The sequence below is a fragment of the Phoxinus phoxinus genome (genome assembly GCF_949152265.1).
Source record: "Phoxinus phoxinus genome assembly, chromosome: 2".
In the NCBI taxonomy this organism is placed as follows: domain Eukaryota; kingdom Metazoa; phylum Chordata; class Actinopteri; order Cypriniformes; family Leuciscidae; genus Phoxinus; species Phoxinus phoxinus.
The window spans coordinates 50,085,617-50,097,356 of record NC_136877.1 but is presented as its reverse complement, the minus strand read 5'-3'; the positions used below and the strand labels follow the sequence as shown (position 1 = coordinate 50,097,356).

At 44.7% G+C, this 11,740-nt stretch overlaps 1 protein-coding gene across 1 annotated transcript in view; it reads left to right on the top strand.

The window, feature by feature from the left end:
- Nucleotides 1–5,394: 5,394 nt before the first annotated feature.
- Nucleotides 5,395–11,740, top strand: part of LOC306988055 (Fc receptor-like protein 5) — a gene marked incomplete at its 5' end in the record, with an annotated part of 72,956 nt that continues 66,610 nt past the window's right edge. Inside the window, 2 exons of the mRNA XM_079592756.1 lie at nucleotides 5,395–5,583; nucleotides 6,491–6,641. Of these exons, the coding sequence (XP_079448882.1) occupies nucleotides 5,395–5,583; nucleotides 6,491–6,641 (340 nt within the window). The remainder of the gene's footprint in view (nucleotides 5,584–6,490; nucleotides 6,642–11,740) is intronic.

The following is an 11,740-nucleotide window of genomic DNA, read 5'->3' as shown; positions in this document are numbered from 1 at the left end:
AATCCTCGGATTGAATTTGGTTCACGATGATGGGAATGGTGAGCATCTTGAACCTAAACCTCCTCAGAGACCGGTTCAAGATCCTGAGATCTATTATTGGACGCAACCCCCCATCCTTCTTGGGAACTATGAAGTAGCGGCTGTAGAATCTGGACTCCCTGTCTGGTGGAGGAATACGTTCTATAGTCTCCTTTACCAACAGGGAGTTTACTTCTTGCTCCAATACCCGACCCTGCTCTGGGTCGACTACAGTCCAGACCACCCCGTTGAATCTTGGTGGGCGGGAACCGAACTACAGTCTGTATCCCTTTTGAATGGTGCGCAGGGCCCAAGGAGAAATATTCGTGAGATTTTTCCACGCATCAAAATATTTTACCAAGTGATTCTCGATGGGTGAACGCGACTGCTGCCTGCCCGCAGGCCTGAGGGGCGGACAGAGCAGCATGCGTTCACTGGAAACCGATGTGTCCCGAAGCACTCTTAACGGCGGGAAGTCGACATCGATTTCCTGCGGGCTCCATGGAGGAGGCGACCTCGATCGCTTCGCCACGGGTGGGGCCGCCCGCAGAGAACCTAGGCTGGCTAGGATCTCTTTGACGAAGCCTTCTTAGCCTGCAGGATGGCCCTCAGGTCGCCCTGCTTCTGTTGAGGCTTCGCCTGAGAGTGCCGTCCATGCCCCCAAGCTCATTGAGGGGGGGGGCTCTAGACGAGACACTCTGTTTTTGCGCCTGTCTATAGGTGGGGGTGCTGGTGGATGGCTGCGGCTGCCCGCTGGGGGCAGACTTCTTAGATTTGGAGCGGCGAGGGAGGTATTGTTTGAAGGCTGCAGACTGTTTCTTCGCCTCCTGAAACCTGTCGACGACGGTGCTGACGGCGTCGCCGAACAGGCCAGAAGGCGAAATCGGGGCATCAAGGAGGAAAGCCCTGTCTTTTTCCATGATGCCCGATAAATTCAACCATAGATGTCTCTCCGAGACCACCATTGCCGCCATGGAACGGCCGATAGCGCGGGCCGTTTCCTTGGTGACTCGAGTCTGCAGCCTTCCTCAACGCAATATCATCGGGAGTTGGACCCTCGCCCTCATCAATATCTTTAAGAAGGTCGGCCTGGTATGCTTGGAGTACTGCCATGGTGTGCAGACTAGTGCCAGCCCGACCCGCAGCCATATAAGCCCTGCTCACTAAGGATGATATGTCCCTACAAGGTTTAGTGGGAAGCACCGGGGTTTTTAGGGACGATGCATATTCGGTGGATAAATAGGTGGCAAGTGGCTGTTCCACCGAAGACATCATCCCATAACCGTTATCTCGCGCCCCCAGGATGTTACTGTAATTTAAAATAGGGGGGTTGGACACGCGAGCAGAGTGTGGTAAACCCCGGTGATGAGGCTGTTCTCTGTGATGCAGGAAACGTTCGTCCAACTTGCTTTTAACCAGCGTTTCCTGCCTCTCATGTGGCCAATCTAGATTTAAACTGGCCACTGCACAAGAAACAACCTCCACCAGCTCCTCATATGCGGGGACATGGGGTGGCGAGTCATCCCCGAAATCCCCGCGTTCGATGCTGAGCACGTCTACTTCCTCGGAAGCAGACAGCTCGAGCATCGGGTTCTCCACACGTGCAGAAGAAGCCGCGGAGCGGGCTTCCGCGTGAGGCGGGAGAACATCGGAACTGGCAGAGGAATCTTGAGAACGTGCCTCAGCAGTCTCGGGATCCCCTGTCAGATCCATCTGCGAGCCCCATGAAGAGCGTTGCCGCGCCGCCTCAGCGGACACGGGTCCCGCACCACGGGGCTCCCGAGCCTGGCCATCCTCATCAAAAATAGCCAGGCGGGAGCACAGCACACGGATTGATAGAGACACACAATCCTCGCAAGCAGCCCCCTCAAAGCTGCTTGCGCGTGCTGCACTCCCAAACAATGCACGCACATTCGGTGTGTGTCCCCACCCGTGATATAACGAGGGCAGGGATGCACACACCGTCTGAAACTTGCACTCGCCATCATACACTTTTTTAAATATTGTGCTTGTGAACTGACAGACAACACCAAATAAGACACACAAAGACAGAGAACGCTTGATGAAGAACAGAAAGATAACTCTGTTTGTGTGCCGGCATCCTTTTGTAGTTTCCACTTGTGCCGTCACACTTAACGTCATGAAGCAACACCAATCAGGATTGGCTTAGGCTGTTTCTCAATACCAAGTACGCAAACTTCGGACTTGCGTCCTTGGTAGTTCAGACTTGCCAAGTTCGACTTAGGAGAACGAACTCCCGAGGACGAGAGGACGCAAGTCCGGTTATTCTGCAAATGGGACAGCGGCGTTCTTGATCGCGTCACTCAGCACGCTCTGGCTACTCCGGTTATCTCTTTATGTATATTTTAGGCAACAAAAACGAAATATGGTATAAAACAACACTCTGCCTCTTTTCATAAAAAAAAAAATCTTAAACACATTAAATGGCCACACAAATGTGGTTCAGGCAACGTGTACATTGATTATCTTCACTGCATATATTTATTACAACACGAAATATAAAACGCAACCCTGCTTCTTTTTGTTTTCATTTTAAAATATGAAACATTATTGAACATTAAAACTGACATTTAAAAAACAGAGACGGGGTTGTGCCATTTTATTTTATTATACATGTACAGTGAAGAGAATGTATAATAAAATAAATATAAAAAATATCATATATATTTTAAAATATATAACTGTCAGCCTAAAATAAAATTACACTATTGACTCTTTTTGTTAAATGTCAGTTTTAATGATCTGATATCCAGTATAAAAGTATAAGTAAATAAAAATAAATAAAGCAAACAATTTAGTCAAACATAAGTCAGCTTAAAATAGCCTATAGCTCAAGTTAAATAGCCTAAAAATATAAAATTATGAAACTTCACTTTGCCCTCAGCCAAAACGAGTTGCCATGGAACAAATTATAGATTAATGAGACCAAAGATCGCCCGTTAGATATACACAAGACGAATTATATCTCATGTTTAACCACTAGACTAGAGACACCAGAGCCAGCGGCAAACATCAGAAGCACTAGCCGAGGTAAAGCTGGTCCAGTCGGGGTTATTGAGCGTTGAACGCCCGGTGATCGCCTGGATCTCACAACTCCGAAAACGTCAGATACATTTTTCAAATAGGCGCTATCTTTATAAATAAACCACAGATTTAAGCTTTAAACAACTACATTCTCGACTGAAACACTCTTAGAATTACATTTCTTGACACAATAACAGTAGTATTTTGATATTACGCGGGTTTTCTCCTCTGCCATTGACGCTTGCTGGTGGGACGAGATGCATTCTGGGATACCTGTCTGTCTCAAGTCTGCACAAGTCACCTCTACATGCATCCTCGGTAAAAGGGGCGGATCAAGAACACATCCGGGGATTTGAACTGGACTTGGCTAGATGTGAACTTTGAATTGGGACAGTACTTGGGCAGCGACTGATGACGTTTCACAAGTCCACAAGAACACAAGTACAGACAAGAACGCATATTGAGAAACGGCCTTAGTTTCATTCATGCTTCAGAGGCGCTACGCTGAGGGGCTTCCCCCCCAAAGTTTTGTTCGACGCAGTTCGAGTTCCCTCGAAAGGGAACTACTTGGTGTTGCTTTAAAAATCCTACTTTTCCCCTGTTATTGTAATTTCATGAAAAAAAGAAACATCTGGTTCCCATTAACATTAGAATGTATATACTATCCCGGTGGAAACTATGCACTGCATATATATTCAGTCTCTAACTCCAGCATACACTCAAAGTCACCCAAAGTCTCTCCCACATATGTATTCAAGAAAACTATGATTCATAAAATACAATAATTACAAATGATTATGAATGTGTATAAAAAGTAATAATACAGACTTATAATACAACTAATTATGAATTTGAATAAAAAGTAATAATAATACTAAAAACAATATTCAATTATGAAATTTGAGTCTTCAGCCCCTCCACTGGAACTACAGCCATCAGTTCCACATCATTCCCAGGTTGCAAATCTATTGAAGTGATAGTGACGAAGAGAAATAGACCAAGAAATAAACATAAAGGACAGAAGAAAAGAAACAGAAAGGAAAACAAAAACTAAACAAAGAACTAAGAACAAAGAACCCCAGCATCAGGAGGTAGAACCATTGCTCTTCCAGTCAGATGGGGTTACTGGTAGTCCTGTTACTCTGTTTGGAGTTGCTCTCAAGTTCCACAGAATAGCAGGTAATAACTTATGCCAACCTTGGCCAGTCTGCAAAATTAGTTTACTTCTGGTCAATATGGAGAACGTCTCAGGTTACGTATGCAACCCTGGTTCCCTGAGAGGGAACGAGACGCTGCGGTGGGAACGCCTTGCGTGATTGCGACGTGAAGCACGTGTATAATCAGTCCAATGGAAAAAGGGAGACGTCATAGGCAGGTGACGTCATCGACCAGGAAGCTATAAAGCACTCCCGAGATCATAACACACTAGCTTTGAAAAAGCCTGAAGCAAGATTATCACAGGCATGCTGGGAGTATGGCAAAGCAATGCAGCGTCTCGTTCCCTCTCAGGGAACAAGGGTTACATACGTAACCTGTGACGTTTCCTTTCAAGGGAACTCGAGCTGCGTTGAGACGCGGTGGGAACCCTATACCCACGACACCATATGACAAATGCCTGTTGTGTATGAAGACTGTGCGCATACTACGAAACAAGCCCCCTAGACCCTGGAGTGGAGTCATAAAAATGGACAAATGTATGCGGTAAGGACCAGCCTGCCGCATTACAGATGTCGTGGAGAGAAACTTCTGAAATTAAAGCCCAGAGGCAGCCATACTCCTAGTAGAGTGGGCCCGGACAGCCAAAGGTGAACGCTATCCAGCCGCTACATAAGCAAGTGAAATAGCCTAAACTACTCGCTTGCTCAATATCTGTCTTTAGCTTTTCCTGATTAGGTGGAGGACAGAAGGCCTGCAGCACAAATGACCTGCAAATTGAGTAGGGACCTAGGAATACAACCCGGCCTGGGGTGAAGAAAGACTAAGAAAGATAGTAGTCGGTAGCCCCAAACAATGGCACCAGGCTGCCACATTATACTTTTAGTCCTGATTCTTATCAGCGAACACTTAATTTCCTGTCCTGCGATAATCGTGCAGTGAGAACATGAACTAAGTCGTAGTTACTCCAGAGAAATTTTGCTGTCCCTCCGACCACTTCAATCAACATCACCGGATAATATACCAGCAGCCATCCGAGCAACACATACTGGCGGCACACAGCTTAAACGCAAGCGAGGAAGACGGGGAGGCGTCAGGGAACGTCTCCGTCGGTGAACTAACAAACCACCGCTGCCGTCAATAATCCTCAGCAATGTGCGATCGCTGACACCCAAGATGGATGAGCTTCGTATCAATCAACGGAGCTGTTTCGAGTACCGGGAATCTAACCTTATGGTGTTCACCGAGACGTGGCTTCACCAAGGAGTCCCGGACTCCCTGCTCAACTTGGGTGGCTACTCGCTGGTGCGAGCAGATCGCTCTGACACGTCCGGGGAAAGGAATGGAGGAGGAATCTGCATGTCCGTGAGTGACAAATGGTGTAAACAATATACAGTGAGAGAGACTATATGCAGCCCTGATGTCGAACTGCTTTGTGTATCTATGAGACCTCATTACTTACCAAGGGAGTTTGGCAATATTATCATAGCTGCTGTTTATGTTCCACCCAGCGCCAACGCAGGCAGAGCCGCCGCGCGCATTGCAGAGTGCGCACATGAACAGTTGCAGCGCTCACCTGGGGCGCCTATTTTCTTATTGGGTGATTATAATCACTGCAAACTGGAGAGTGCGCTGCCAGGTTTCCAACAATATGTAAAATGTGACACGAGAAATAACAGGATCTTAGATAAATGTTATGGAAATATAAAGGGGGCATATTCAGTCAAGCCAAAACCCCCCATCTCCAATTCAGACCATAATACATTGCATTTAATACCGTCCTACAAATCTGTATTCAGATGATGCAATTGAAACACTAAAGGGGTGCTTCATGTGTACAGATTGGTCAATTTTTCATTCATTAGAGCTTGATGAGGCTACTAGTACTATAACAGACTATATAGGATTTTGTGTTGACAATTTGGTGGCCAAGAAGGACATAGTAGTGTACCCCAACAACAAATCTTATATTACAAAAGAAATTAAAGACTGTATAAATAGGAAAAAGCAAGCCTTTAGAAGCAAAGATAGAGTAGGATTGTCAGTAGTCCAAAAAGAACTTAAACAACTCCTCACTAATGCGAGGGAAAAACACAGGCAAACGATGGAACAAAACTTCCAAACATTGAATACCAAAAAACTGTGGGACACAATGAAATCAGTGACTAATATGAATCCTGCAAAACAACAAATCATTACACTGGACGAACAACATAAATCAAATGAGCTGAATGACTTCTTTCTGCGATTTGATTCCCAAAACTTCTCTCAGGAATGTGATAGTGTTCTGGAGTCCCTGCCAGCTACTGACACTACCTGTTATCTGGAAGTGGACCCATTTAGCATCCAACGACTTTTCAGCAGAGTACATACGGCCAAGGCCACAGGCCCCGATGGCATCCCAGCCTTTCTGCTCAAAAGCTGTGCAGAAGAACTAACAATGGCATGGTGCCCTATTTTCCAACAGTCATTATATACTCATACTGTCCCAGCTCTGTGGAAGAAATCAGTTAAAACTCCACTGCCTAAAAAAACAGGCGCCTCAGAGAAAAATGACTTTCGTCCCATAGCTCTAACCTCGATTGTAATGAAATGTTTTGAAAAATTTGTTGTGTCTGTACTCATGAAGGATGTAGAGTCAAAGCTAGATGTGTGCCAGTTCGCCTATAAGCAAGAACACAGCACTGATGACGCAATCCTTTGCATTTCGCACTTTATTTCTAAGCACCTTGAAAACATAAAAGCTTATGCTAGAGTCTTGTTTGTCGATTTTAGTTCAGCTGTTAATACAGTGCAAACTCATGTACTTTTAGAGAAGCTTAAAAACATGAATGTTAATACTATCTTAATTAAATGGTTTTATTCTTTTTTAACTAACAGGGCACAGCAAGTGAAGGTCAATAGGACGCTATCAGAGATCAAATACTGTAACACAGGAGTTCCTCAGGGTTGCGTTGTATCACCAATACTCTTCACATTGTACACCAATGACTGTAGGAATGTACACTCTAACAACTATATAATGAAGTTTGCTGATGATACTGCGATCCTGAGCCTTCTGTACAAGGATACAGACTCCTCTGTGTACCAAGACGAAATAGACACATTCGTTAAATGGTGTGAAACCAACCATCTAATTTTAAATATTCAAAAAACAAACGAGATGGTCTTCGACCCGAGGCAAGTTACAGACCACGAGCCAGCGGTCATTAAAAACCAGCAAGTAACTCAGGTGTCCTCATATAAATATTTAGGTGTCCACATCGACAGTCTTCTTTGCTGGAACACACATGTTGACAACCTGTGCAACAAACTGCAGCAGAGGCTTTATTTTTTAAGGCGTCTAAGGTTGTATGGTGTGAGCAGTCAGATCATGATGATCTTCTACCATGCAATCTTGGAGAGTGTGATTAGATATGGAATTAGTGCATGATTTGGCAACCTAACAGTTAAGCTGAAAACCAAGCTTGCCAACATGCACAAAACAGCCATGAAAATTATAGGGAGGAGAGACTATGAGCCTATACAGAGCCTGTATGATCAGGCAATTATAAAACAGGCTAAAAAAATTAAATCAGACCCTCAACATCCACTCTTCCCTGAATATGAAACCCTGCCATCAGGAAGAAGACTCCGTGTACCAAAATGTAAAACTAATCGCCTTAAATTATCATTTGTGCCAGCCTCCATTAAGCTGCTAAACGATGTGAAATACAATAAATGTACAATAAATATGTGAGCACTTTACTTACGATCTCGGTGCAATAGGGCAACGTGCAATATACATACTAGCACCTTAGCTAGTATGTATATTTGTATAAAGTGCACTATGCACTTTATACAAATTTCAGTGCAATGGAGTAATGTGCAAGAACCACACTAGCACTTTAGGACTTGCATTTTAATCCATGGAATTGTGTTGTCAACAATGTCCTTTGTATGTTTTGTGATTGTGATGTCTTTGGTGATGTTTTTATTTATTTACTTATTTTTATGAAGCAACTCTGCACTGTGCCCAAGCTGAATTTCCCCTTGGGGACAATAAAGTTAACCAACCAACCATATACGAGACCATCAGTGTGCTGTCCAGAAGGACAGGCACATGGTGACCTCTCGGTTCTGACAGGAAGTATTGAGATTCTCGGAATACCGCCATCACTTCTAGCCAATTATGTGCCAAAAGGAGGTGGTCCTGCCAAAGACCTTTCACCGAGTGACCACTCATGATCACCCCCCACTTGTGAGGGAAGAATCCGTCGATAGCATAAGCTTCGACAAGAAGTCCCCAACACTGGGCCTGGGCGAGGAACCCCAGGAATGCTTCGCCCCCGAAAGCAAACCTCAGGAACCTCCTGTGATGAGGATGGATAGATAAGCGTCCTTCAAGTCTATTGTGACAGACCAGTCCTCGGGCTGAATCTGTGAGACAATCATATTAGCGTAAGCATACTATGAACATGAGATTCTGAAACCTGAACATTTATTCATTTAGCAGACGCTTTTTTCCAAAGAAACAATAGAAGCAATTAAACTAGCAGTAGGACAACAGTATGTAAGTGCTATGACCCTTCACAGTACAATCCAATTTTTTTTATTTTTTTTATAGAATAGATAAGACAATGAAGTAGCGGCTGTAAAAACCCTGACTGTCTGCTGGGAGGAGGAACCCCTTCCATAGCTCCTTTTTTGCAGAAGTGTCAGTACTTCCTGCTCCATAACCAGAGCCTGCTTGGGGTCCACCACTGTGGGGAGGACCCCTAGAAATCTGGGCGGACGAGAACCGAACTGAATTCTGAAACCCTTTTCTATCGTGTGCAGGACCCAATGAGAAATATGTGGCAGTAGTTTTCACGCTGCCAGAAATTCTGCTAAGGGCACCAGTCTCTCGAGACTGGCCTCTGGATTTGGTTGAAGGAGGATTTGCCGAGGAGAAACGATTTCTCAAAACCGTCGCTTCCCCGGAAGAACCTTCAGAAGCCTGATAGCCTCAGCGTCAGGACTTCTTGTCTAAGTTTTATTAGAGATAACGACAGTCCTCAGATCTTGCCTACCTCTAACTATCTTAGTTCCAACGACCCCCCTCAGAGGATCGTTGGAAAAAGTAGGCACCTCGGCGCCCTGAAACGGCGAACCGGCAGGGAAACCGAACTGACTGCTCTACGACCCTCCTCGGAGGATCGTATGGGGACGCTGACACCTCGGTGTCCTGAACAGTGAACCGGCAGGAAAACCGAACTGGCAGCGTTGCGACCCTCCTCAGAGAGTCGCACCCCAGAGGGCGCCGAGGAGGAACGGTTTTTCAAAATCGTTCCTGCCCCGGAGGAACTCTCAGAAGCCTGATAGCCTCAGTGTCAGGACTACTTCTTCCAAGCTATTTTACAGATAAAACAGTCCTCAGATCTTGCATATCTCTAACTGGCTAGACTGTGACCGCCACCCAGGTCCCCTCGATTGTGGATGAGCCCGAATGGGCGACGCTCTGTTTTGCAGCACTTTATGCTGCGAGGAGCTTTAGTAGGCTGAGACTGCTCCTGCCCAGCAGTCTCAGGAACATTAGATCGGTGAGGAAGAAACCTCTGGAACGCCGCTGAATAGTTTATATCTTAATTGTATTGAAAGGGAAGCGTTCAGAAGAACAGACATATTTTATCTTTATTTTTCTTTACATCAGAAAAACTTCCCCGGTATAGTTTATCCGTTGCGCAACGCAATTCTCGAATAGCGTCAGTGCTGACATCCATCCATGTCCTAAAATACTTTACCAACCAATGCTGCCTAATAATATTGATCTATTATTTATGAAGGCTGGTGGATAACATCGGGGTAATGATGAATACGACTCGGGAGAGAGATATCAGTAAGCATCTCTTTAACCCGAGGCTCTGTCATACCATGATATTTAATACACATAACATTACTATAGTAGAAGATTGGGAGAAAACACATAATATAGAAACCGGTTCATTCCACAATCTCAACACGTCAGTGCAGCATTCCCCAACGAGGAGGCTGAGATATAGAGTTTTCCTTATATTCTCACTCTCATAATGTTCGGCTGGCCAGTAAATATTTAACTTAGCAAAGCACAAAATAAAACCTCCTTTTATAAGCTCCTCTTTATTCAACAGAGTTATGAGCTGACTTATTTATTTATTGAAAACTCATAATTATCTGCCTTATTCATTATAAATATAAATATATACATAAATATATTTTGACAAAACACTAACGATACCAATTCCTCGGAACTGGAGATCGCAGCATGAGTGCCTTGTCGCGGGGAGGAGAAACCGCAGAGCATGCTTCTCCCCGCGATAAGGCACTGGATCTAACAGGTGAAAGCTGAGAAAGGGCGGCGCCCGTCTCAACCCCCGCTGTCAGATCCGTTTGCGAACCCCACAACGCGAGTCGCCGCCGCATCTCGGCAACAGTGGGACCAACTACTGCAACTTGACAGACAACAATAAATATGACAAGGACAGTACACAGTGTAGCGACAATGACATCCGGCCAGCTGCTTGGCAAATTAGTGAATCGTGATTCTCGCAAACACTTCATTCATTGTCTGAACAGACAAGAGAGAGCTTTGTCTCTTTCTCCCATTCCAACACACACACACACACACACAAAGAGACACGTAACATGACACCAACATTCCTCACACCAAGATAAACATGTAACCGGACACCCACGTGTCTTCCACAAAGAAGCGCACACACACACACCAAGAGACTTTTCTTCAAAGGAATCATATTTAAGACTTTACCACATGTATATGATATTTTTCTGTGTCGCCATTTCTGTGTCACGACCGATTTGGGACTGATTACAATATTAGCATGTATTAATCAAACTTTAAATGCCTATACTAATGCATAATAATGTAACTTTGTTTTCATATAATCTGAACATGATGTGTTTAGTATCATTTTGAATCTTGAGACCTAACGGAGTTGAATCTCGATAATAGACTGCAATGATATGATTATTACGATATGAATCCTTTTCAGTCGTAGAAATGACTAAGCCCAAAGCTCTGTCATAAATCTACACAGCCGGGGGTCTTCTCGACAAGACAAAGAAAGTTTCCCGCTCCCTTATCACTGAAGGTGATTGGCCACTCGCGCCAAACGAAGGCGTGACCCATACAGTCTTTAAAAAGAGCCAAAAGCTCCTCCTCCGTCTCTCTTGCTTCCGTCTCATCCCTGCTCGCCATGTGAAAGTCTACGATGAACTCCGTTGGAGTTCCGTCTGCTTTTATTTTCTTTATCTAAGTTTCTTTTGTTTCATTTTCAAATTCTCCTTGGTTCGCCTTCACCTAAGAGTCAAACGAACTAAGCCTGAATTCCCTCAGCAACGTCACTTTCAAGAAGCCTTCAAATCTCCCGCGACCAACGTGCTCCGAGGATTCACGAGAGAACGCGCCTCAGCACGAGAACGCGCGCTCAGACTCATACACAAGCGAACTTTGCAAGTATTAACTCCCACGAGTTTTAATGTTTTAAGGTTTGTTCATTGTTGG